Genomic DNA, 27,083 nt, shown 5'->3' on the forward strand with positions numbered 1-27,083 from the left:
GAGTTTCGAGTTGTCTTTGTCACTGTCTGACCGCCGTTTGACGGCACGAGATGGAGAGCCTGCCGGTCCTTCTCAGAGACTTTGCAGGAAACTGGGCCTGTTCTGCCCGTGGACAGTCGTTTGGGATCTCACTGAGCTCAAGCATCTGATTGCAGCTTCCGTCCAGGTGAGTGTGGCCGCGCACACGGGGGGCCCTCCTCCTCTTTCCACCTGGTGTCTAAGAAGGTCTCTCATAGTTAGCAGTTGTCTAAATACAGAGCAGCTGTCTTTTGGCTGCCCCGAGGGTTTCTCTAGAACTCTGGGGCTTGGTTTGACTCCATTCCAGGAGGGATCGCCTTCCCCCAGACACACGTGGGCAGCAGTGACTGCACTGGTTACCTGGAAGGGGTGCTCGGGACGGGGAGGGGCAGGCGGCCACAGAGCGCCAGACGGATGGGACCCCTGGGCGAGACCGCCGGGGCAGGTCCCGAGGCCAAGGTTGCTGCCGTCTGGCCAGCCGCATCGCAGCCTTGTGGTTTTGGCCTCTGGGTTCCCGCCTGATCTTGTTCTGTGTGCTCATCAAGCAGCCTGTGGATGGGCTCCACGGTACCTTGACACCGAAAGGGCTCTGCTGCCACCCTGGGTGGGTGAGGACTCCAGCAGCTGGCGGGGCCGTCCCTTCCCTCTCGGTCACTGTCCTCCCCATGCGGTTTGCCTCGCTCCATGACCCGGAGACCTTGGGGTGCACAGATGCTACCCAGTTCCTGAGCCCACGAGGCCCAGACGCCGGACCCTGCTCACCCAACTGAGAATCTCTGAAAGATCTGCTAGGACTGGAGTGCTGCCCCATGTGGGGATCTGTCCCCCGACCCCAGGCGGAGAACGTCCACGGCCTCCTTGGTGCTGTTCCTCAGTGGTTCACCTGGGGCTGGGGCCGGGGGCTGCCTGCTGTGCTGCGTGGTGGTCCTGGGGCTTCCTGCCGGGGTCTTGGCGACCTGTGAGGTTGGGTGAGTCTGCAAGGGCAGAAGTGTCCTCGGGCCTCAGGGGACAATTACAGGAGTACAGTTTGTCGTTTATGTTTTCCTCCAGGCTGCAGCCTTGCTGACTCCGCGTGAGGGAGAGTTTATGGTGCCAAAGACTGAGATGCCGTGAAGGGCAAGTGGCTGTTCCCATGTCCCCTCTTGGTAACTAGTTATGGTTGTCTAGAAGAAAGCAGGGTTGGAAAACCCAGCATTAAAGTTACCTGTTCCCCAGATGGGCAGAAAGTGCATGTCAGCCTTGAGATTCAACCAAGATTTGTCATAAATGCTCTGCTCCAGTATGGGTTTAGCTGGACTGCTGGACAGAGCGGGCACTCAGCCCGCAGTGATGCAGTGATTTAGAACTTTGTACATTAAATAGGATCTAGACCAGTCCTGCTGATTCATGGATTCTGGTTTGGCAGCAGAAAGACTTTTCCGTCTTGGAGAAACTTGTCTGAGATTCCCTATGTAGAGGGACTTAGATATATCAAGATATTCAGCTTTTGTTCAATATATTCACCAAACATCCAGGAGTTTATCATTTACTGAACCTGTGCTGTGTTGGAATCTTTATTTCTGGGCATTGAATCAGACATGGACCTTGTCCTTGAAAACCTTTCAGCCCAGCGGTGAAAGTGGACACATAACTATGACCCAAGAGAAGACAGGGCGTAACAGGAGGTTCTGATAGGAAAAGGCTGTGAGTTCAGAAGGGAATGAAGTGTCGTTTAGATGAGGCATGAAAAGGGAAATAGGAGGTGTAAATGGGGAGTGAGGTTTTGAGGATCGAAGGGCCAGCATAAACCCCTCGAGTGGGAGAGTGGGATGTCCCATGAGTTTGGGACAGAGTTTATTAAGGATGGACAGTTCATTTGGAGGCAGACTGGGGACTCCTTTCTTCAAACGCTAGTCACGTGTCTTTTTGCTCCCAGAAGACTATTCCTGCACTTGCTGAATGAATTCCAAACATCAGGCATTCCCGATCCCTCCTGACCATGTATTCTGTATGTTCCAAGTCCGCCTCCGTGTGCATTTCTGACCTTGGCACACATCACAGGTAGCGGCCCTCCAGGAAAATGCTGCACACCATCTCTCGAGCCAGTTTTGCCTTACTGCCTCTGTAGGACATATGTTCAGGGCACAAAAGGTTAATGATTTCCAAACACATGTCCACTGAAGATAAATGAGCACTCAGAGTAGTGAGCCAAGGGGCTGTTCAAGTAAATTAGTACAGTATTTATCATGTGTATGATGCCACTTCCGTAAAATCACCATGATCATGTATCTGTGGATTCAGTTGAACAGATACTTAGCATCTGTCGTGTGATGGATTCGACAGGGGAGACAAAAATGCAAAGTGACCTAGCGCAGATGGAGCTCTCTGAGGCTCCAGGCACTTTGGATAAGTTGTCTCGTTTAAACCTTAAAACCACCTGGTGAGGTTGATGGTCCTGTCCCCGTCTTACACAGGAGGGAATAAATGATGGGTCCAAGACCACAGATTTCAATTCAGGGCAGTCTGCCCGCACCATGTAGGAACCCAAAGTGAGAGCCCAAATAATGGGTACGTATCCCTAGGAAAGGTAAGGACACATTGCTTGGTCCTTCAGAGGAGGGCGAGATCTCCAGGTGGGAAAACATGGAAGAGGCAGCATTTGGGATGTGCCTTCAAGCACGCGGATGTGAGCGTGGTGAGGAGTCTATGAAGAGGGAGCCTTCTAGGTTGCAGGAAGCTATTGCGGAGCTGCAAAGGGAGGTGGGCCTGTCCTAGCAGTGGTGAGGAGCATAGAGAAATCCATGTGGCTGGATGAAGGCCTGGAAAAGCCCATGAAACCAAGCTTGAATGCCAGGGGTTGGTGGACAATGGGGAGCCATAGAGGGTTCAGGGCGGAAGAGTGATGTGATAGAAATCAAACTGGGAAATGAAGCTGGGGCTGGTGGACTGGATGGAGAATGAAGGGCTGAGGAACATTTGGTTCTGAGAGCCCGATTTTGGCTCCATTACAACACTCGCTAGTGAAGAGTGACTGGTGGTGTCTGTCTGGAGGTTGGCCACATCAGACTTGTCTGTCTCCAGCATTCAGCGAGGGGCCAGGAGCATAGTTTGTATGAAAGTGTATTGAGGGGAAGAATGAAATTTAATACAGTATTCAGTTCTCCAGAGACTACAAAGAACCCTGAGGAAGCAGACAAATGTCCATGAAGTCATAATGGGACTCAACTCGGGAATTCCAATGTGATTTGATTTCTAACCACTTATTCAGCAAGTTATTTGATTGAACACTTGGTTCATAGCTTATGCTAGGGGCTTAAGTGGGAACAAAAGCAAAACTCATCCAAGTCCTGTCATCAAAATCGGAGAGGCAAGCTATGACACCTTCAGGTGACAGAGCTTTCTTTCAGCCTCGGTTTAGTCCCATGCCTCATTCATTCATTCACTTGCTCAAAGAACTGAGAAACAGCATTTATAACAGTGCCTGGTGAGCGCCAAGCGCGTGATAAATGTTAGGAATTGTTACTACGACTGTCATTCACTTACGGGATTCTTTATAAGGCGCTCGGCATTATTTTGTGTACATTCATACATGCTAATTTATTAAACCTTGCTACAACCAGCCTGCCTGGGAAGTGTCATTGTTCCATTTGACAAGTGCAGAAACCAGAGCTCTGGCCATATATCAGGGCTTTTTGATTTCAGTGTATGTGTGAACCACCTGGGGGTCTTGTTAACCAGCAGGTCTGGGATCAGGTCCATGATTCTGTTCTAATAAGCTTCCTGAGCAGTGAGGTCTTGAATGACCCATTGCTGCTAACTGGCAAAGCAGAGGGCTCTACCTGGAACCTCCAACATCAACTTCAGGGTTCTGCTTTCCTCTTTTCAGTCCTTTCTACCAAGTCTACAGCTGGAAATCAAGTGTCAGGGCTATAGAGACACACAAACAGGACTTAGATGGAATCATTGACTCGTTCACCAAATATTTATTGATTCCTGGGAAAGCGGGCTGCGCCGAGGTTGTTCTTAAGTTCTACTTTTCACCCTGTCAGATGGTTAAACAGCTGTGGCGTCACCAGGGCCTCCTCCCAGCGCCACATCACGCCCAGAACACCGCCTTGCCTTCATCTCTCCCGAGTCAGACCCTTCTTCCTGGGCTTCTCGTGTGTGCGCTGGCACTGTCATTCTGAGATGTCTTTAAGGACTCACTACTTCTCAGCTTGTTTATTACTGAAGATACGAGAGGACTGATTTCACTAGCCCTGAAACACACTTTGCCCACCCTGACAAAGGGAAATCGAGGTTTAAACCAAATTTGTTTCCTCCCGGCAGCCTGAACAAAGTGGACGCCAGAGGGCGCCTCAGGACCACGCTTCCTAACAAACGCGGCCCTCTCTTTCCCCACCCACCCGCGTTGCACTTTAAGACCTCATCTCCTGGTGATTTTTCACACAGGATTTGAGTCAGTCACAGCAGCAAAGCACACACATCTGCCCTTCTCTTGTTTGTTTGGCCAGCACAGAACTGCTTCACCGTTTAAAATTTATGATGATCATCCTTTCGATGGCATCAGGCTCTTTCCTGCCCTCAAAGCCCTGAATGTCGTCCGCATGCCAAGAGATGGAGAGGGAGTGAACGTTTAACCCTGTCCACTGTGAGCTTTGCCCGTGCACTGCGTTTTTACATGCTTTATCTCACTGAATAGGCTCATCCCAGCCCTGGGAGATTTTATCCGCATATTACACACAGTGGAGTATCATGTCTATATTTAGGAGTAGAATCTGCTGAAGTTTATTTCTTCCCAGGTAGGCTGCATTCCAATTTGATGGGAATCCTTTGGTGCATTAAATTGGCTCCAAAGTCAGTCTCAGGATGCTGGATATAAGATGTAGAACTCTTTCCTCTTCCCCTCCTGGTATCAGGAGCTGGGCCTGGCATGGGTATCCTCACAGCTGACCTTCCCTGGGCACTCTGGGTTGTCCATGATGACAATCAGAGGGGTGGTGGGCAGTGACTGATACCGACTCATGCAGAAGAAGGTCCACTGGCTTGGGAGTGAGGACACCCCTCCAGGTAGAACCTTCCCTCTCTGACCTCCGGGGTGCCCCTCTGCCAAGGGAGGGCTGTGAATCAGATGATTTGAGAGCCTCTTTTCACTCTAAGCCAGAATTCTAATGGGAGGGAATTGAAGCCTGATGACATGGTGGGGGCAATGTTTTTAGGTTGGCATTTGCGTGCTTTTCACATTATGCCATATGGCCAGAAATATTCCTGCTAGAGACTGCCATTATTATCTGGGATAAGACGGTAAAACGTTAGAAAAAAAGAGAATCACAAAGACTCATTGTAATGGAAAACTCAAAGGACAGAGTGTTGGAGCTGCATGCAGGGGCCACCCGAGCCAGACCCACGCTATGTCCCCGTGCTTAGCACATTTCTGGGTGCTCGAGAAACAAAGGCGTGAGTGAAACCGGAGACTGATGAACCCTGCGACACAATCTGAGGGCCAGTGTTAGAATCCTGGGCAAACATTATTCACATATCAGAAGAGGGGACTGAGATCCCAGGGGACGGGTTGTGGAATCTTCTGGGTGTTCCAGGAGCCCCCTGCCCCCGGTGTGGCTCTTTTTGAGGGCGCTGTGGCCAGGGAGGCCAGGGACGGTCCAGGGCTGAGTCTGGGGCCTCTCAGGGAAGGATGGGCTTACGGGAAAGGAGTTTTCTGGCCGGAGAGCCTTTGGTGCTAACCCTCCCGAGGCCTGGGGCCCCGGCAGCTGGAGGCCTCAGCGGGAGGCAGAGCGCACCCTTAGCAGGGCGGGGTGGGCCCAGTGCACAGCTTGTTGGGGTAATGGGCGTATTTGCGGTTGTAGGTGCCCAGGTTGCGGCGAAAGCAGAGCGCGGCCTTCTTGTCACACTCGCAGGTCTGTCGCTGGCAGCTGGTTCTGCCGGCTGGATGGGATGTGGGCAGTCAGGGCCCGGGAACCTTGGGCCCGCCACTCCCAGCCATGTGCAGGGGAGCGTGCTGGGGTCCACGTTCTCTGCCCGGAAGCCCACGCTCACCAGGGGGATGCTCCGGGGGGATGCTCCAGGGTTGGGTGAGAGAACGGGCAGGGTGCTGAGGCCCTGCTGGGGCCAGGGATGCTGGAAGCCTGGAGATTTGTCCTTGCTGTCCCTTCCTCTCCCAAACCCACTCCACTCCCCTAAGCTCCTTCCCCACGGGGAGACCACCTGTCCCAGCCCAGGGAGGGCTGTGTTTCTGGGCGACCCTTCTCCCACGTAATGGATTGCTAGTGGTGTCAGCAGCCATGAACCAGAGAGGAAAACTACTGAACGGCAGCAGCTCGATTCCTGTGACCTGGGCGTGCCCCGGAGGGCCTGGAGCTGGGGCCTGCGCCTGCCTCCCTCAGCGGGGATGGAGCCCGTTTTTCCAGCATTTATCTCAGGGCTCCCCCTCCACGTGCGCACACACCCAGCCTGGGGAGTGGGGCGGGCATCAGCTCTGTGGGCTCCAGGGGCCCCAAAGCCTCCTCTTGCCTCCATCACCTCTGTCTGTCCTCAGGGGCTCTGGCTCCTTTTTGTCCCCACGAAGACATCCCCCAGCTCAGACATGTCCGGCTTCCTCAGGGTCCCTCGTGAAGGTCAGCCTCATTTCCCATCTGGGTTCTGCTCTCCCCTGCTCTTTCCCCAGAACTCAGATTTGGCAGGGGCTTAACAGCTATGTCAGCTCCCAGGAGCTGGGCTAAGCTGGCAAGTGTGAGGTTAGGTCTCCCTTTTACAGATGAAGAAATAGGAGGGGTTCTATTCCTTGCCCAGAGTCACACGGCGGGGAGGGGACTCCCTGAACCTGTGTCCCATTCACCTGACCCCTCCCTTCACTCACCCTCTCAGCGCTGTCCCCAACAGGTGGCTTCCCAGCCTTGCATGAACTCCCCGTGACGGGGAGCTCATTACCTGCTAAAGCCACTTTGCTGAGTGGATGGCGATGGCAACAGGACACTTGGAGCCCAGCCTGCCTCCCGCAGCTCTGTTTCTTGTCCCGTCCCGCCCCCAGGACAGACCCCAGAGATCTGAGTCTTCTTTGACCCTCCCAGCCCCCTTGTGCTGTGTCCTTCCAGCTCCAGGCCTGCCCTCTGCCTTCCAGGCTACTCCTGGCTTTGCGGCAGGAAGAAGAACCTTTGGTTCTCCGATGTGAGTTCCCTTCATGGGGCTGGGCTGCATGGAGCCCTTTACACTGATTCGGGTCCAGCTGTTTCCCCAGGCTGGGGAGCAGAGGAGAAGGCTAACTGGTCCAAGTGGGCATGGGGCCTGGCGAGGAGGCGCCCCGGTGTGGGGGGTCAGCCTTTGGGGGTCTGTGGTCCCCCATCCGAGCTCCAGCCTCTGGGTCTGGGGCTCCGCCCTCGAGGCCCTGTCCTGGGGCTGTGCCCCTAGTGGCTGCCCAGGCCCTGGGGAGGGCTGTCTGGGCACAGCTCCTCTGGGCGGGCTCGGTGCTGTCCCTCTGCTCTCCCCCCAGAGGCTGGAGCTGGTGGGGGCGCCTCTGAATGGGGGGGTGTTCCTGGGGTCCCAGGGCAGGAGCTGATGGGTCCTGGGCTCTCCAGACCGGGTGCCATGGGAGCATCTGGGCGCAGGGACACGCCTCTCCCTGATGCTGTGATGATGGAAGACCCGCCTCTCCTGCCCAGGTGACCAGGCTCAAGGGTCTCCATCAGGAGAGGGGTTCCTGGCTGAGTCCCCTCCCTCTCTAGGGGTCTGGGGGACCCCCGGGCCTGCTCACTCACCGCAGAAGATGCTGTGCCTGGTGGCTGAGAAGAGGTACCTTTCCATTTTGGGTTCACAGCCCAGCTTCTCCAGGCGCCCGTAGCAGCAGTCATGGGCATGGCAGCACCTGTGAAGGTCGTGGACGGCCTGAAGGCGCCTGTGAGCCCAGCTGGGCTGGACTGGGGGCTGCCTGGGGGGCTTAAGGCCCAAAGGGGCTCGCAAGTGTGGTGGTCATGCCTCAGCTTCCTCGGTACCCCCAGCTCCCCGCAGGATGCTCCCCCTGGCGCCTCCATCCTCCAGGCAGGACGGCGGCTGGGCCGCCTGCTCACCAGTCTGTCTTGTCCACCGGCCAGTGGGAGCCACCGACACCGCAGTAGCAGCCGTAGTCGTTGTACTGCAGCGCGGGCTTCCCCGTCATCCTCTCGATCATCACCCCAAACTGGACCAGGTTCCCGCCGGCCAGGGCCGCTGCGGGGACGGAGCGGGGAGGGCGTCAGCTCCCTCGGGGCCCCACCCTCTGTGGCCAACTGCAGTCCCCACATCTGAGTGCAGGCATCTCTCGGATCGTCTCGGGAACCTCCACCTCCCCAAGCACCTCACTCCCGATGATAAGAGTGCTAATCAGTAATACGACAGAGACGACAGAGGAGGTGGCTGGACGGCATCGCAGACTCAGTGGACATGAGTTTGAGCAAACTCCGGGAGTTGGTGATGGACAGGGAGGCCTGGCGTGCTGCGGTCCATGGGGTCGCAAAGACTGAGCAACTGAGCAACAGTGCCAGTCAGTAGTGCTGTTCCTGTGACGCCACTGCACCTTGGTCTCCTGGTCCTCACCTGCATCGTGTCCCCACCCGACCTCCCACCCCTGCTCTCCTTCCACTGTCTCCCAGAACTCCCCCGGCCCCGGCTCATCCTCTAGGCTCCCATCCCAGTTTCCTGATCCTCTCCCCTGGTGTCAGCCGCCACCACCGCCCCCCAGGAGCACTCTGTCTGCACTGGGTCCCATCAGATGTCGCTGGATAAACTTCCTGACTACCTGGACTTCCCTAGTTCCTCTGGGTCCCGCGGCTGCATCAGTGGGGGCCCGCCCACCCGGCAGGTTAAAGGCAGAAACGGACACTCAGGTCGGGGGTGGAGCGCGGGCGGCAGCAGCTGTCGGGGGCCCCTGCCGGCCCCGCTCCCTTGTCTCCCCAGGCCGTCCAGGCTGCAGCCGTGCCCCCTGGCCCCCTCTCCACTGGCCAGTTCTTCTTGGGCCAGCACTGGCCTCAGGGTGACCGATGACACCCTCCCGGGGGCCTGGCTCAGGAGCCCCGCGGAGTATTCCCATCCGGGGCAGAGCAGGAATGCAGGCATGAAGGTCACTTACCCAGAAGGCATAGGAAGGTCAGAAGAGGGGGTCGCTTCATCCTGGGGGGCGGGGAGGGGAGCAGGGGGCAGAGAAGCAGGGCTGTGGGAGACGGAGACGGAAGCCAGAAGGGGCACCTCTGATCTCCAGGCACCTCCCTGATTAGTTAAATACCCGGGTCCTGTCCACTCCCCATCATTAACCCCTGAGCACCCAGTGATGCAACGATGCTTCCAGCTCTGACACTCTGGCCAAGTCCCAGGGGAGGGGCCAGGCTGGGGCCCACAGCTCTGCTTCCAGAGCCAGGCGGTGGAGCCAGCCTCTGGGCCTTCTCCTTCCCGCCCTTCCCATCACTGCCCTCTGCCCCAGAATCCCTGCGCTCGCCCCTCCGTGGAGCTGGGAGCCTGGGCCGTGTCAGGGGCTTTTCCTTCGTGGGGTCTTTTTCTCACCCTCATTTTACGGACGCTGCTCCTGAGACTCAGAGAGGCTGAACTCAGATGTCCTGGGAGCAGCAGGGGTGAGCCTGGCCTGTGTCCACGCCACTGGCTACTTCAGCTTGGCTCTGACTCCCCGCCCTGCCCCTCAACCAGCCCCTGTTGGACCCCGACAGGGCCTGTAGCTTGGCTAAATGACAAGGCTCTGGGCACCAAGAACCTAGAGTCCAAGGCTGGGAGCTGAGCCAGCTGGGCTCGGGGGTTTATCTTTCTTGTTCTTTCTTAGGTGTGCTACTGCTTGCTTGACGGGTAGCGAAAATCCTTCCGGTTGTGAACTCTGTCTCCCCAAAACCCTTGAGCGGTGGTGTAGCGTGGCTCCTGTAGAAACAGGCTCAGTCTGAGTCAGCTGGAAAACCCACATTCCTGCAGGGACTGGAAGCTTCCATCCTTTTGATGTCCTCTTGGGGCCTGCACGGCGGAGACAGCAGCTTCCTACTTCGGCGTGGCTCTGAGACTGCTGTCCCCGGAGTCAGGTCAGCATGTGGAGGCTGGGCTTCAGAGTGTGGCTGGAGGTCAGCAGGACAGAGGAGGGGACCCAGCTCTGCTGTGATCAGAAATGTCGGGGTCCCACCAGCCTCAGCCTCACCATGGCCTCGTTTGCTGGCTGGAGTCCACTCAGGCAGAATCGGACACAAGATGCCGGGACCTGGCCTGTGACTTCCCCCTGCCTTCCATGTTCCTGGTCTGCTGGGATAACCAGATCGGCCACTTCCATCAGCGTCCGGGGTCTGGGAGCTGCTTGGTCTGTGCCCCTGGAGTCCCGTTTCCGCCATTTGTTACATTTCCTTGTGAGGAATTTCGGTTTTTCCTGTTCCTATTATGAGGATAGAAGCCATCTCCTTCATGGGAAAGAAGGAACGCTCATAGCCAGCTCAGCAGTCCCCGCACCACTGTTTACTCTACGGCAGGACCATGCCAAGCTCTTCTCCAGCAGGATCTCCAGGAACCTTCAAACAGCCTCATTACTCGGTCATGGTGATCATTCCCATTTTACAGAGGAGCAAACTGAGACACACGCCTAAGTAGCTGGTGAGCCAGAACGGGGGCCCGGACAGTTCAAAGGGCTTACAGGAGGCAATACCAACAGTAGGCAGGCTGCCGGGCACCTGTGATATCTTTGAAAAAAGTGAAAGTGTTGGTTGCTCAGTGGTGTCCAACTCCTTCGTGACCCCATGGACTGTAGCCCACCAGGCTCCTCTGTTCATGAAATTCTCCAGGCAAGAATAATAAAATGCGTTGCCATTTCCTTCTCCAGGGGATCTTCCCCATCCAGGGATTGAACCCAGCTTTCTTGCATTGCAGGTGGATTCTTTACCATCTGAACCACCAGGGAAAGGGGCCCTCAAAATTTTCTCTCATCTTTGAAGTCAGAGTGAATATAATCCAGCTTGGGTTATATTTAGCTTCATACCACTGTAGTCACAGCATCTGCTTTCCAATTTCTTTTTTTTTTTTTTTTGAGGAGAGGGTCCATGAAAGGGAGAGTGGCCAAGGGTCCACAGTAAAAACCATCCTGTAGCCTCGAGCTGAGCCACCTGTGTCGGGGTCTGGCTTCAGCATCCTTTCCTGGGGAGAAGGCTGGGCCTCAGCCCGCAGATGGGGAGGACTCCCAACTCGAATTCCCTGGCCCAACTCGATATTCCCTATCCCATCCGGGATAGAGTCCCTGGGGAGGTGTCACCTTGTGGTGGGGTGGGGAGGGCTGGTGGCAGGGATCTCGGGCGGTGATTTGGTATTAAAGATTTTTTAACCCTGGACAGTAAAGCTGGGTAAGCACTGACATACATTCTGCTGCGGCCCTGCCTCCAGCCCCTCCCATATCCTGCTCAGGACTTCTCCTGGAACCCTTTCCATGCTGGGCTGTGCTCACCCACTGGGAGAAGACTTGCGAGGAAAGGAGCCAGAGAGGTGAATCCCCTTGGCCAGGGTCACCCGGCTGTGCGGAGTCACCGTCTCCGGTGGGGGAGGGGGCGTCCCCCTCTCCTTTTGTCTTTTGAGTTTAACGAGGGCGCTCCTGGCAGCCCAGGCTCCTGGCCTGGGTCATTATATCCCAAACAGTGAGTCACAGGGGAGCTACCTCCTAAATAACTGAAAATTAGCTTTGATTCCTGGGGAGGTTTGCCCCACAGCTCTTCCTCCAGCAGCATAAAGGGTGTTTCCCAGGAAGGGCCGAGTTTCTGAGACAGTCCCTTTATTGAGCCATTTTGAGTCCTGGCCTGACCAGGATGGGGCCCCTGTGAGCTCTGCCAGAGTGCACCTGCGGCAGAAACCTGAGGACTGTGGGGCCAGAGTCAGGCAGGGAAATGCAGGCAGGCTTCCAGGAGGCGGTGTCCCCAGCTGAGGTTGGAAGTGGGGACGTTTGGGAGGAGACGTTTAGGCATTCAGGAACTGTGGTTGGTTTTATGGTTTTCTCACTAGCAGCACAATGTAGCTGAAAGCTCTGGATCTCTGCATGACTGAGACAGGGACTTGAGTGTTCACCTAAGCTCCACCACTTACAGGCTGTGTGACCTTGGCCGGTTCCATCACCACCCGAGCTTAGTTTCATCATCTGTGCTGTTGTTGTTCAGTCGCCACGTCGAGTCCAGCTCTTTGCGACCCCGTGGACTGCAGCATGCCAGGCTCCTCTGTTTTTCACTGTCTTCCGGGGTTTGCTCAGATTCATGTCCATTGAGTCGGTGATACTATCTAGGCATCCCATCCTCTGCTGCATCATCACTAATGGGGGATAATTAGGCCTACTTTTCAGAGTTTGGGATCAGATGAAAAGGAAGTGAAATGTGGAAAGCTCTTTGCAGGGCGCCGTGCCCACGGGAGGAATCCATAAACACTGGGTCCCTCCTTAACCTGGTCACAGAGGAGGCAGCTGCTGGCCTAGAAGCTCAAAGCCCTCATCCCCGCTGGAGGCCAGCGTGCAGCTGGGCCTGGTCTTCCCGCTTTTCAGTGGGGCTATTGCCCTCACTTGCAGATTCTAACTTCCATGATGGAGGAACAGGGAACAGAGCCCCATCTCTCAGCAAGGGCTTCTGTCTCTTGGTGTAAAGCTGTCCCTGTCGTGAGAAGACACCATCCTCCTCCTACTTGGCATCATCATTGTCATCCTCATCACAAACAACCACCATTTATTAAGTTCCTACAGTGTTGCAAGCACTTTGCGGAGAGCTCGTCATCTGCTCAATCTCATCCCTTCCATGCTTACCCTGGAGCCTGAAGGATCCCACAGCCTCTCCCAGCAAAGTGCAATCCCCTTCATCTGAAAGAATTCATTGCTCTTCAGTCAATAAACTAGACTGAGGATCTTCTAGGTGCTGGGGCTCCACGGGAGAGCAAAGCCAGACCCAGTCTCTGCCCACATGGAGCTGGCAGTCCAGCAGGGAGACTGACATTAGTCATTGTATACTGAATGGAAACTTTCAAATAGGAATAAGTAGCCCAACCAAATGTTCCTTGGGTTTATGAGACCATTTATTGGGGATGTCTGATCTGGGCAAGGCTTCCCTGTGGAAGAAATGATTTAGCAGGGATCTCAAGATGTTAATAAGAAAGCGGGGAGAGTTTAAATGGAAGGATAGTCTGTGCAAAGGCTCTGTGGTCTGAAGGACGTGGCACTTGGGAGGGGCTGAAAGGAGCCTGGGGAGTTGGGCTGGTGGTGCGTGGGTCTTGAAGGGCATGATTCACTGGGAAGCTGATCCCGGGACCTTGACCTCCCGTTCACCTCACAGCTTGAGTCTGATGGACAAGCGGCCTGGAGCTTGCATGATGCAGGAGAGGGCCTGAGGTCCCCCATGAGAATAAGGTCCCTCTCTGCAAGACCTCAGCCTGGACAATCCCGTGGATGGAGAAGCCTGGTAGGCTGCGATCCATGGGGTCGCAAAGAGGAGGACACTACTGAGCGACTTCACTTTCTTTCTTTCTGAAAGACCTGGTGATATTTTCATCCCAACGAGGAACCTGCCTCCGGTGGGAACGGGCTTTGTAGAGCTGTCATTGCAGAGTTGGGTCCTCCCATTTGTGATGGAGGGTAAGGAACAAGGATCCTTGGCCTGGGCCTGTTGTCTATAAGGTCGCCAGCATCTTTGCAGAGTGGCTCTGCTGAGCTTGCTGAGCTCCATCCAGGGAACGGTGGAATGCCGTAAGGGTTTGAAACAAGTGACTTGCTTCTGTGTTTGGACAAGGTGACTCTGGCTGCTGAGAGGTGAATGAATGGGAGAGACAGCAGCCAGGAAGAGAAGCAGGCAGGAGAGCGGGGTACCGTGGACTCCAGGGTGGGCCCACGCTTCAGGGGACACCCGGCTCAGCGCAGGTGGGTGGTGGAGCCAAGGAGGAAGGATGATGAACGCACCGGGCGCCACCCCTTGCCGGGCAGGTGCAGGGCCACCGGAGGGAGTGGAAGCCGAGAGTCTCCATTCCAGATGGCTTCAGTGCCCCCGCTGGTCCAGGAAGGGAGAAGGGGGAGCAGGGACGCCCACACAGGTACGGGCCGGGGTGCTGCACAAGCTCCTGTGTGATGCTGGCGGGGGGCTGTCTGTAAGTGCCCCTGCATGGTGGGGGTGGTGGGAACGTTTAGGCCCGCCCGCTGGGAGGGGCCCCTTTGCTCCAGGTACCATAGGGTCCTGGTTCAGATGATGCTGCAGGCTTCGTGGTCAGGCCGCTGGTGTTACCGCTGGCTGACTGGGTGTCCTCAGGCAAACGACCTCACTTCCCACACTCTATTCCTCATCTGCACAGTAGGGACGTCAGTAGAGTCCATCTCATAGCATTGTTGGGAGAGTTAACGAAATAGTATCTGCAGGCGCTTCCCTGGTGGCCCATTGGTTAAGAATCCGCCCAGCAATGCAAGGGTCACCAGTTCGGTCTGTGGTCCGGGAAGATCCGACTAAGGCTGGGGGCCGCATCTACTGAGCCCTCGTGCTGCAAATACGGAAGCCACGTGCCCAGAGCCTGTGCTGCAGAACAAGAGAAGCTGTCTAATCCAGAAGCCCTCACACCAAACGGAGAGCAGCCCCTGCTCGCTGACTCCCAAGTCCCTGTCCTGCTTGGTGATGGTCAGTCTTACTCCTAAAATTTTAACATTTTTCGGGGCTGATGAGTCCTCACACCGTGTGTCTAAATATTTAAAAGTTATCAATCAAGCAAACAGACTGGGAAATAAAGCATGTTCTATGTTTCCATCTAAATATACTTTCCCAACAATAAATTGAAGAAAATATGGAAAGCCACAGTTTTTATGAAGTTGAAAATTAGAAATATGTTCAAATCGATTGAGTTTGATTATTCTCATGTGCTCTGTTGATGGGCTGGTAATGTTTGAATGACTTATAAAGACAGACACACTTCACAAATTATTATACATTTATTCCATAAACTATATTTCTCTTGCTTTCATTTCAGCAAAATCAACTATGCTATATTCAAAATGTTCACTAATTTGTGTTCCTCTGACAGTAATGATCTAAAAGATTTTTTAAAGATGTAATTATATTCAAAGTGTATGAAATCTAACTATGTTTCCTAAAACAATAAATCTAAAGACAAAAAAAAATATCAAATATACAGGTGATACCACCCTTATGGCAGAAAGTGAAGGGGAACTAAAGTCACCTTGATGAAGGTGAAAGAGGAGAGTGAAAACCCTGGCTTCTAAGATCATGGCATCTGGTCCTGTCACTTCATGGCAAATAGATGGGGAAACAATGGAAATAGATTTTATTTTCTTGGGCTCCAAAATCACTGCAGAAGGTGACTGCAGCCATGAAGTTAAAAAAGACACTTGTTTCTTGGAAGAAAAGCTATGACAAACCTAGACAGCATATTAAAAAGCTGAGACATTGCTGCCAAAGAAGGGTCTGTATAGTCGAAGCTATGGTTTTCCAGTCGTCATGTATGGATGTGAGAGTTGGACCATAAAGAAGGCTGAGCACCGAAGAACTGATGCTTTTGAACTGTGGTGCTAGAAAAGACTCTTGAGAGTCCCTTGGACTGCAAGGAGATCCAACCAGTCCACCTTAAAGGAAACCAATGCTTAATATTCATTGGAAAGACTGATGCTGAAGCTGAAGCTCCAATACTTTGGCCACCTGATGCAAAGAGCCAACTCATTGGAAAAGACCCTGATTCTGGGAAAGATGGAGGGCAAGAGGAGAAGTGAGCAGCAGAGAATGAGACAGTTAGATAGCATCACCAACTCAATGAATATGAATGTGAGTAAACTCTGGGAGATGGTGAAGGACAGAGGAGCCTGGTGTGCTGCAGTTCATGGCGTCACAAAGAATCAGATACGACTTAGCAACTGAACAACAAAACAACTTTTTAAAAAGGTTTTTCCTCTAAAGTACTCTGAATTCTCTATGAAAATTAAAATGCAAAATATCAATGACAGCACATGATACACAAAATTGTAAATGAAATTATTTGAATAAGTTGACTTTCTGAAAGTTTTTGGTGAAAGTTTAATCACACATGCCAAATATTTTAATAAGAATAAAACCATTCCCAATTCTAACGTTCGGTGTCATTCAGTTGCCAATATAAGAAGCTGCTCTCATGACACAGTGATATGCCCTGTTGTTGTTCAGTCGTGTCCAACTCTTTTCAACCCCACAGACCGCAGTAAGCCAGGCTTCCCTGTCCTTCACTATCTCTCGGAGTTTGCTCAAAGTCATGTCCATTGAGTCGGTGATGCTATCCAACAATCACCTCCACTTATATAAATGTACAGGTAATACGTATTGTTTGATCTCATCAAATAGTCCTTGGAGGGTACCTTACTAGTTCATGAGCACCTCCAGACCTGTGGTTTGAACAGACACAGGCAAAGGGTATTTGGAACTCATGGGAGGTGGTACTTTGTTAGGCAAGAACTTCCCAGGTAGGCCAGTGGTTAAGACTCTGTGCTTCCGATGCAGGGGGTATGAGTTCGATCCCTTGTCCAGGAGGATCCCACATGCCGTGGGGCAACTAAGCCCGTGAACTGCAACTCCCGAAGCCTGCATGCCTAGAGCCCATGCTCTGCAATGAAGAGCAGCCCCTGGTCGCTGCAACTAGAGAACGCCCGTGGGCAGCCGCGAAGACCCCGTGCAGCCAAAAATTAAAAAAAGGAAAAGGAAGAAGAAGTAGCGCTTCCATCCCCTCCAAGACGAGAGCCTGATGAGGTCATTCAACCCCGGGCTCCGGCAGCTCGTGGCCTCCCTGGGAAGAAGCGTCCATTGATGACGTGGCTGCAGCACTGCCCACAGGGCAGAGGATGCTTGCTGGGGCCGGAATGATGTTGGATGTGAGCAGGATGCTGAGGGCTGGGGATGTCCTGCCCCAGGGCTGGGTGCTTGTCAGGGTGCAGAGACACTCCTGGGCCTCCCAACACATTCAGCGTGTGTGTGTGTGTGCCCCTCTGCCAGTGTGCACGTGGGCACGGACACGTGTGTCTGTGTGCCTATGTGCCTCTGTGTGCGTCCCTCTGTGTCCATGAGTTTGTGTGCATCTGGTTATGTGTGTGTGTGACACGTGGAGCCCTCTAGAGCGTGGGGCCCTGGGCAGGGCCTCCTTGGCCTGCCTGTCCAGGTAGTCAGGGCTGATGGTGATGCCATGTCCATTCAGCACCTCCTATGTCACTCCAGGGGCTTTACATTTGACCTTCACCACAGCCCTGTGGCGTGGGTCTTGGTCTTTCTGTTTCACAGACGGTAGAACTTGGGCTCAGTATCCTGCCAAGGTAGTAATCAGCCAAGGCTCCCGTTCACAGGCTGGCTCAGACGACAGGCGGCTCTGACACTGTTGCTCCTGCTGCCTCCCCGTGGTGAGCTTAGGGACAGGGCTGACGTCCCTTGCTCACTCAGGTGCCCCAAACTCAGGGTCTCAGGAGTCGGTGGGAGCGAATGCGCTGAAGCTGACCTCAGCCGCCTCCTCTGACCCTTTGTGCTTTGGTCTTCCAGAGCCTGCTATTCCGCCCTCCCTGGAGATAGCCAGGTACCCAAAACCTAACACTTGGGGCTTCTTGATTTGTGATCTGGAGTTCCTGAAACTCTGCAAACTTCCTTCCTCCTGGAATCCGTCACTGGGTGTCACCACTGCTCTGGCGCTCAGGGATGTTACTCCTTCGGACATTAAGCAGCTGAATGACAGGCTGGAGGGAAGAATCCCAGGTGGGGAGGTGAGAAACGAGGCTTTGGGTTCTGCCACCAACCCACTGCTCTTCCTGAGCTTCCGCGTATTCTAATTTTTTATCCGTTTTTGGTTTCTTTCTGGCCACACCTCAAGGCTTACAGGATCTTAATTCCCCGGCCAGTGGTTGGACCCAGGCCTACGGTGTGAAAGTGCTGAGGCCTAACCGTTGGACCTCCAGGGAATTCCTAATTTGTTCCATTTTCTTGCAGTTCTAAACCACACCTGTGCCGTGGCCCTGGACCTGGTGGGACTCTTAGCGAGGAAAATCCCAGATGTGAAAGATATCAGTCCCCAGGTATCTGTTGCTGGTGACCAGCCATCCCAAAACACCGTGGCTTAAAGCAACAGCGATTTCCTCTTTCTCATGTTTCTGGGGATTGATTGTGTGGTTCCTCTACTGGTTTCTCCTGGACTTGTCCATGGGGCTGTCACCAGTTGGAGGGTCCTCTGGGTGGGGAGGTCTAAGACGGTCTCACCCCCAGGTCTGGGAGTTGGTACCAGCCATCAGCTGGGACACCTCGACTCTCTTTCTGTATCGGGATGAGAGATGCAGCAACTCACCCTCCACTTGGCTTGACCGGCTTCCTTCCACGTTAGTCTTGGCATTCCCAGGGGGCAAAGGCAGAAGCCGGTCTCCCTCTTAAGGCTCCTGTCCTGAAACCCATCCATGGCAGCCCTTCTGCACATTCTACCAGTCGATGCAAGTCCCAGAGCCAATCTAGATGCAGGGAGTGGAGAAACAGATTCCACCTCTGAATGGGAGGACTGACAGAGTCCCATTACAAAGGAACCTATGCACTAGGAGGGGAGGAAGAAAGGGAAAGTGTGAAACTGTTGGTCGCTCAGTTGTGACTGACTCTTTATGCCCCCATGAACTGTAGCCCCCAGGCTTTTTGGTTCATGGAATTCTCCAGGCAAGAACTTTGGATTGGGTTGCTATTCCCTTCTCCAGGAGATCTTCCCAACCCAGGGATTGAACCCAGGTCTCCTGTACTGCAGGCAGGTTCTGTATCATCTGAGCTATTTGTAGCTATTTTGTAACAGTTGATTGAGCTTCCCGGATGGCTCAGCAAGTAAAGAATCTGCCTGCAGTGCAGGGGACACAGGAGATGCAGGTTCAATTCCTGGGTTGGGAAGATCGCCTAAAGGACGAAATGGCAACCCACTCCAGAGTTCTTGCCTGGAGAATCCCAGGGACGGGGGAGCCTGGTGGGCTGCTGTCTCTGGGGTCACGCAGAGTCGGACACGACTGAAGCGACTTAGCAGCAGCAGCAGAGAGAAGGGCCCATTATTGTGCAGTTGGGGCAAAATACTAAATCCAAACTGATTCAATAAAATTGTGGAGCTGAAACTACTCTTAGAGAAAAATCCAGAAGAACCCCAACAGGATTTGGGTAATTATGGAGATATCTGCCCTAAGCCCTAGAGTCTTAATGTAAAGATATAAATTTTGCTGTTCTAACTGGTTGGGAAGATGCACAAGTTCTATCCAGGAAGTCAGCATCCTAAGGACCACGCAGGTGCCTCCCTGTCAGCCAGAAGACACAACAATCCGATGCCCTTAGACAAAGAGAAATGACAACCTTAGGAAGAAAAACTGGAAAGGTAAGATGCAGGAACAAAGAGCACGTCTCAAAGACAAAGCAAAGCGGCTCTGATGTGCTCAGCAAGTCTCAAGACCCAGATGAAGGAGCTGCCAGAAGTCAGACAGAAGCGGCCGGAGCAGCAGAACACTCCCCATGTTGCCTGGAGATACTCAAAATAGGTGCAAATGAATGGTTCCCAAGTCCCTACAAAGAGAGAGAAGGAAGCCAACACACGCAGTTTAGCAAACATTTAGGTTCTAACACCGTTAACTGCCGTGATGGAAAGATTCATGCTGATCCCAGGGGACAGATAAGCAAATGTGTGAGCGGAATGGAGCACAGGGAGTCACAGAGGAGGGAACAATTCATTCTGCCAGCCTGGCCTTTAAGGAGAGCTGCAGAGAGGGGCTGGCCGCTGAGCTGGGGCCTTAGAGAGTGAGCAGGGCTCTGCTGGGAGAGCCTGGAGGAGCTGTGGCTACAGAGGCTCAGAGGCTCGGAAGTCCTGTGGACATCCTTTCTTTTCTCTGCTCAGAATCCCCTCTCCTCTCCTTTTCCCTTCTCTCATTCAACACGCTCCTGGTGGAACTTCCAATCACAATGAGGCTCCACCCCCAAAGACAAGCACATGATGCAAGCCAGCCAATCAGACCCTCTCCTGAGACGCTGTATCTTCCGCAGAGTAGTGCCCTGGCTTAAAGCTGATGGAACAGAGCAGTGCATTCCTTAGTGTCCTAAAGAGGCCATTCATGAGGTCTTGCTGCTAGGCGTTCTGTGTGTTTATGTGAATGGGTGTGTGTATATATATACACCGACTCATAGGAAAAGGCCCTGATGCTGGGAAAGATTGAAGGCGGGAGGAGAAGGGGGCGACAGAGGATGAGATGGTTGGACGGCATCACCAACCTGACGGACATAAGTGTGAGTGAGCTCCGGGAGCTGGTGATGGACAGGGAGGCCTGGCGTGCTGCAGGCCATGGGGTCACAGAGAGTCGGACACGACCCTGAGTCAGCAGAACTGATCAGGGTGTAGTTGGGAGGGTTTGTGTTAACATCTTTCCATTTGGTAATAAACACTTTTTACTTTGAAAAACCATCTCCCCTCCATCCCATGTGACCCTGTACAACTGTTTGCCATGGTGTCCTGCGTTTTCTACCACTAGAGTGGACTTATGACCCAAGATGTCCAAACACAGAGATATTTCCAGGAATAGGCACCCAAACTGGACCAATCAGAATCTTTCCTTAGGTTTGATTTATGGGTCTCCCCTTTCTCTGGGGCCTTGAGCTGGCAGTGACCATGTTTCTTGACTCCATGGGAGAAGCTGTGTGTAGAATTAAGCCCGTATGCTTAATGGTGGCTGGTGGAGGAAGTGGGGAGAGACAGAGAGAGAGAGAGAGCTATGCTGAGATTCTTGTATCCAACATGCTTTGATTTCCAGTCTGAACCTTCAAATTATGTGAGTCAACCAATTCTCTTTAAGACTTATGCTACTTTGACTTCAGTTTCTGTCATTTGAAACTGAGAAGCATCTAGACTAACCCAGCAAGTTCCCATGGGTAGCAGAAATCTGGTCCTACTTGTACTCAGGAGACACCAGGGTGAGTATCTGGGTGGTACATGGAGGTGAGATTGAACACCAGGTGCAGAGGTTGGAAACCTCAAGAAAGATGTGTGGGCTCAGCCATGGCTTGGAGAGAGAAAAGCCTCAGCTTTTCATATGGGCCAAGTGACCACTAGGAAGTACAGCCGTGGTGTACCAAGGTTCTTTCCCAAATGCCCTGGCCTGAATAAATCCTGAGGACTATGGGACAAATCCAAGGGAGGTAGAAGAGATGCCTCCAAAACATGACTTAAATTGCCCACCAACCTGGGTCAGGTGAGCCGCACTGATTTCATTTGGAAAGTTAAAGCAATGTGACATTTCATGGACTTAAGTGCCATGGGAAAGATCATGTTAATGACCTGCCCTCTTCCTCCTTATCTTCATCATTATCATCATCCATCTTTACCTCCCCATTGATAGAGTCAGTTCCTAGACAGGTTGATAGGGAGTCTAGGGGTCCCCAAGGAGAGAGGGGTCTGAAATTCTCAAGGAGGAAGAAAGGACAAACTTTTTTCTTTCTCCACATTCCTTAGGATTATATACCAATAATGTATCCTGCCTAAGGACAGTCTTTGGATTCAACCTTCTGTTATTTTAAAATGTTAATTATGGGAGTATACCTGGTCTTTACAAGGATGCATCTTGCCTGAGGACAGTGTTATCTTAAAATGTAAATTATGGGAGTAGGTCGCAGGAGGTCTTTACAACCCCCAGACATTCTTTGGATTATATAACCTCATTATTAACACTAGCAAGCGGGTACTCTTTCTACCCCCTTCTGATGCCTATGTCAGAAGCTTTCTCTATCTCCTTTATACTTTAATAAAACTTTACTACACAAAAGCTCTGAGCGATCAAGCCTCGTCTCTGGCCCCGGATTGAATTCTTCTCCTCCGGGGGCCAAGAATCCCGGTGTATTCGCGTGATTCAACAACAACCTTTCACCATCATCACACCTCCCGAGTGTATGCTGCTCCATGTTAAATGACACCACGCGTGAAACACCAACAGACAAGCTCAGGCCCATCCCTTTCTCATTTTTCCTCACCAAAGGTTAAAACATCTTCAAGTCTTTTCCTACCCAGGATCACCTTGTTACACTTTGATGTTAGACACAAAACATCTTCAGATTGAGATCTGAAATAATTTGTCCATCAAGGCCTTAACTGCTGAGATAACAGAACAAAGGTGATCTAAGAACAGATGAAAGCAGATAAGATAAGTGTATTCAAATAGTAACAAAAGGCCAGAGCTAGACAAGGAAAAGACTGTCAGTGAAGTAGACCACATGACATGAGATCTGCCAGACACAGTTTCAGAGTTCCGTATGTGGGAGAGGGTCTGGTCAGGGTAGGATACCCCATAGAAGCAGGCTCCATGTCACGTCCAGAAGGAGTTGAATAATTACTTAACTCATAAAAAACAGACTAAGGGGGCGCAACAGTCGCGATCACTCATTACATAAGTGTTTATTGAGCTTCTCTTATGTGCAAGGTTATAGTCAGATGAAGAACAAATCAGATCTGTAGTCTATTGTGCAGATAGATCCCACAGAGGAGACAGCTAGGTGCAGAAATATCTTTGACCCAGTGGAAAGTAATATGTGGCATCAGTTCAGTTCAGTTCAGTCGCTCAGTCGTGTCCGACTCGTTGCGGCCCCATGAATCGCAGCACGCCACGCCTCCCTGTCCATCACCAACTCCCGGAGTTCACTCAGACTCACGCCCATCGAATACATGGCATAGGAACCATAAATTTAGAGATAAAATTCTACAGTATTTGTGTTAAAATGTTTCAAAATGTTAAAAAAAAATGAGTCAGGTGAAATAAGATGTTCATCTGGATCCAGGTTAATAAGAGATAGAATTTGAAGTTCACTACAAAAACCACCTACATGGGAAGGGAAGATACTGTCTAATGACCTTCCTCCAAAACCCATGTCTGATCTTCATTAGGAACATAAGAAACAAAGGACAGAACTAGGGAGCAAAGTGCGGGTGGCATTCGAGGCGAGCTCCTGTTCCCTCTCAGGTGGAGCTTCAGGTGACACTCTTAGCGACATGGGCAGGTACCTGAGAAGGGACTTAGCAACAGTGTGAACCACATAACTTACCTTGACCTTGAACTTGGAGCTGGCCTTAGCACAGCCACTTGGGATAGCAGAGGTCTTTAGCTGGTGCTGGAAAGCCGTGGAATCTAAGCTGTATTCACAACTGGAACAAGGATTCATGGTGATTCACGGTGGGCGAATGAGGCTTCCTGTAGGCAGGTCCTGTAGACCCTAGGTGTAGGACTTGCTGCATTTCCTGTGTTTCTTCAGCCAGCTTTGCAGACCAGCACTTAAGCTTCAGCTGAATTTGAGTGTGTTTTTATAGGCAGTCCTTCTCAAATTTAATATGCATATGAATCCTCTGGGGATTTTCTTAAAAGGCGGATTCTGATTCACTGAGTTGGGCCGGACTTCAAGTACGCAGGTAGGTTCCACTCCAGAATCAGGATCTGCATTTTAAAAAATTAGTTTTGAAATCAAAGTATAGCTGACTTATAATACTATGTGAGTTTCAGGTGTACACATAGTGATTCAATATTTTTATAGATTATATTCCATTTAAAGTTTAAAAAAAATGCTAGCTGTATTCCCTGTGCTGTACAATATGTGCTCGTAGCTTATTTACTTTATGCATAGTAGTTTGTAGCTCTGAATCTACTCCTATCTTTCCCTCTTTCCTCGGCTGACTAGTAACCATGAGTTTGTTCTGTATCTGTGAGTCTGTTTCTTTTTTGCTATAGTCACTGGTTTGTTTTATTTTTTAGATTCCACATGTAAGTGAAATCACACGGTATCTGTTTTTGTCTGACGTGTTTCACTAAGCCTAACAGCCTCCGAGTCCATGTGTGTTGTTGGGAACGGCACGATCGTCATGCTTTGTGTGGTTGAGCAGCACACTAGTGTGTGTGTGTCTGTCTCCACCGTGTGTGTGCACATCTCGCATCTTCTTTGTCATTCCTCTGTTGATAGACACTTAGATTATTTCTGTATCTTGGCTATTATAAACAATGTTGCTACGGACTTTGGGTGTAGGTATCTTTTTGAATTATTTTTGTGTTCTGCAGATTTGTACCCAGTTTTGGGATTGCTGGATCATATGGCAGTTCTATTTTTAGTTTTTTGAGGAGCCTCCATCCTATTTTCCATAGTGGCCCTAAACGTGAGACCAGAAAGCAGAGTCTGCATTTTAGCCAGAGCCCCTGGGAGACTCTCACACACAGCACATTGTGAGCAGTGGTGCTGCTGTAAGCACGAAGGCTTTGCTTTTAGCATGAAAGGCGGAGGTGGTCAGTATAGGTGGATCATCAAAATGTCCTTTCCCGTTACGTTATTTTGAATGGTCTCAAAGCCAAGGCACTGTTCTCAGCGTCCCCCGGGGACACCTGGAGGTGTATTTGGGGTCTGGAGGGGTATTTGGGTGGCAACTGGCAGATGCTAGTGGAATCCAGTGGGTGCAGGTCAGGGACACTGCTAAGCATCCTACACCACCCAGGACAGCCCCACAACAGAGAAGTATCCAGTCCCAAATGTCAGTAGTGTTGAGGTTGAAACCCTGCTGTGGAGGGATCAGCCTTGAATTTGGAGGGCTTGTCTAGTGTGGTCAATCCTGCATAAAGTCTCAAGTTAGCTCTGGATGTATCAATGCAAGAAGTCAGGCCACAGTCAGATTCTAGATCCACCCATGAAAAGGTGGTAGATTTTATAACAGGGAAAAAATAAAAAAGCAATGGACACTTTTACTCTAAAGACAACATGCCATCTGCCTCTAGTAAGGTATAGAAACGATGCAATTAAATTATTGTCAACTTGAAGGTTAAGGCAATTAAGGTGGGCTGCATTTGTGACACTCTGTCTCTAGGGGTCCAGTTGCTTGGGAAATTAAAAATGGAGCCAGAATAATTTGAGAAGTATGCCTCAGGGTTTCTGTTGGTTTGTTTTTTCAGTCTGACCAGGAGCAGTAGAAGAAGGAAAACAGAATCAAGGAAGTCAGGCAGGTGAATTTAGGGGAGAGAGTTCCTTAGAATAGGGATTCTCAAACTGTGGTCTCTCTTGTGGACACAGTCGGGGGAAGGGTGGGATGAATGGAGAGACTAGCATGGAAACATATACACTGTCACGTGTGAAATAGATAGCCAGTGGGAATTTGCCTTGTGACTCAGGGAGCACAAACTGGTGCTCTGTGACCCCCTAGAGGCGTGGGGTGGAAGGGAGGGAATGTGTGGATATCTGTGGCTGATTCATGTCGATGTGTGGCAGAAACAAACACACACTGTAAAGCAATTATCCTTCAATTAAAATAAATAACTTGAAAAAATGTGGTCTCTTGGCCATCCCTGGTGGTCTAGCGGTTAGGAACCCGCCTGCCAGTGCCTGGTCTGGGAAGATCGCACATGTCTCGGAGCAAAGTCCACAGCTCCTGAGCCCGCATTCTGGAGCCCACGCTCTGCCCAACAAGAAGCCAGGGCAGTAAGAACCGCACTTACTGCAATGAAGAGTAGCCCCCACTTGCCGCAACTATAGAGAAAGTCCAAGTGCAGCAGTGAAGACCCAGCACAGCCACTGAATAAACAAATAGATAAATCTGAAAAGAGAAAAATAAAAACAAGATAACAGCAGCATCAGCAGCATCCGGGACCTTGTTAGAAAGGCAAATCCCCAGACCCCACCACAGGCCTTCTAAGCCAGAAACCCTAGGGGTCGGGCTCTGGAACTTGTTTTTACAAGCTCTGCAGGTAATTCTGATGCTCACTGCTGTTGCAGAACCACTGCTTTGGGAGAAAGTCTGAGATATTGGGAGATGGCCTAGAAACATAAAAGGGAAAAATGAGATCTGGAATCCTCTAGCTGAGACTGAGCCAGAGAAAAATAATAGCCATAATCCCCTTAGATTTTAGCTTGCAAGGTAACCGAGTCTTCTGTTTAATCTAATGTGCTTTGATGCTGGTTCTTCTTATCTGAGTGGTCAGTGGAAAGTTTTACACAACTAGGTCAAGGGTCCTACCTGCCAGACAATTGTAAGATGATACTGATTTTAAGATGTATCTTGTTATTTTCGTTCAGTCCATGGGGTCGCGAAGAGTCGGACATGACTGAGCAACTGAACTGACTGAAAAAATATCTAGAAGATTTTTTTAAAGTAATTATATAGTATGTTAGAAGGAGACAAATGCTATGAAAATAGAAAAAGTGAACTGCAGGTTAAGAGGAATGGGATGGGGAGAGGCGTTGTAATTGTAATTAGGTTTGGAGGTGGGGCTCACTGAGAAAGTGACATTTGAGACAAATTGAAGGACAAGAGAGCATCAACCACATGGACATCTGGGAGAGGAGCCTAGCAGGCAGAAGGAACAGCCAGGGCCAAAGCCCTAGAGCTGAGGGGTGCCTGGCATGTTGGAGGACCAGTCAGGAGAGCAGGGTGTTCGGAGCAGACCGAGCAAGAGAGCGTTACACGTGGGACCGTGTGGGACCCTGTCACCTGCAGTGAGGCTTTGTCTTTTATTCCGAGGCAAAGAGAGATGATGTGACTCGCACATGACGTGATCGCTCCAACCAGAGTGCTGAGAAGAGGTTGTAGGAGGCAAAGCCAGAAGCAGTTATCCAGGTGAGGGAGTCACACAGGCGAGGGATGGCGGTGGTTCGGACGAGGCAGGAGCCATGGAAGCAGTGAGCAGTGGTCAGTTTCTGAACATAATTTGAAAGGAGAAACAATTGGATGAAGGATAGGAGGAGCCAACGATGACTCCAGGGTTTTTCGCCAGAGTCCCTGGAAGTGGAAATTGCTGTCAACTAAGATAGTGCCGGGGGCTGGCGAGAGGCGCTCCACTCGTGACAAAGGTCATGAGGAGGGAGGCTCGGCAAACGCAAAGGCGGGATCGAGCCTCAGGAGTCCCCCTGGATATTCTCGAGCATCTACCCCCCAAAAAACCAGAGTCTGCCTACTTTATTGCTTTGTGCTCTCACCTCTGACTTTACTGGGGGCTGTCCCCCACCACCATCTCGCTCTGTCTGACAAAGAGTTAACTTACAGCTCCAATTAATAAGTTCCTGGGCAATTAGGGGTGTTTAAATCCAAACTCCTCAGATAGATCTCTAACTCGC

General features: G+C 51.6%; 1 protein-coding gene across 1 annotated transcript; it reads right to left on the reverse strand.

The window, feature by feature from the left end:
• Nucleotides 1–5,797: 5,797 nt before the first annotated feature.
• On the reverse strand, nucleotides 5,798–9,152 carry PLA2G2E (phospholipase A2 group IIE). The gene is made up of 4 exons (XM_005905219.2): nucleotides 9,113–9,152; nucleotides 8,076–8,214; nucleotides 7,767–7,873; nucleotides 5,798–5,940 (listed from the first exon to the last, which is right to left on the reverse strand). Exons 1-4 carry the CDS (start codon nucleotides 9,150–9,152, stop codon nucleotides 5,798–5,800), a joined length of 429 nt encoding a protein of 142 aa, XP_005905281.1.
• Between the last annotated feature and the right edge of the window lie 17,931 nt (nucleotides 9,153–27,083).

Source organism: Bos mutus, chromosome 2 (genome assembly GCF_027580195.1).
Source record: "Bos mutus isolate GX-2022 chromosome 2, NWIPB_WYAK_1.1, whole genome shotgun sequence".
Lineage (NCBI taxonomy): Eukaryota > Metazoa > Chordata > Mammalia > Artiodactyla > Bovidae > Bos > Bos mutus.

Bases quoted from the DNA above. Each gene is read 5' to 3' on its own strand.
- PLA2G2E (XM_005905219.2), bottom strand. From the start codon at position 9,152: ATGAAGCGACCCCCTCTTCTGACCTTCCTATGCCTTCTGG. The intron at 7,874-8,075 runs GTGAGCAGGCGG...CGACCTTCACAG, and splicing joins CCGGTGGACAAGACAGACTG to GTGCTGCCATGCCCATGACT. The intron at 5,941-7,766 runs GTGAGTGAGCAG...CATCCCATCCAG, and splicing joins CAGGCACAGCATCTTCTGCG to CCGGCAGAACCAGCTGCCAG.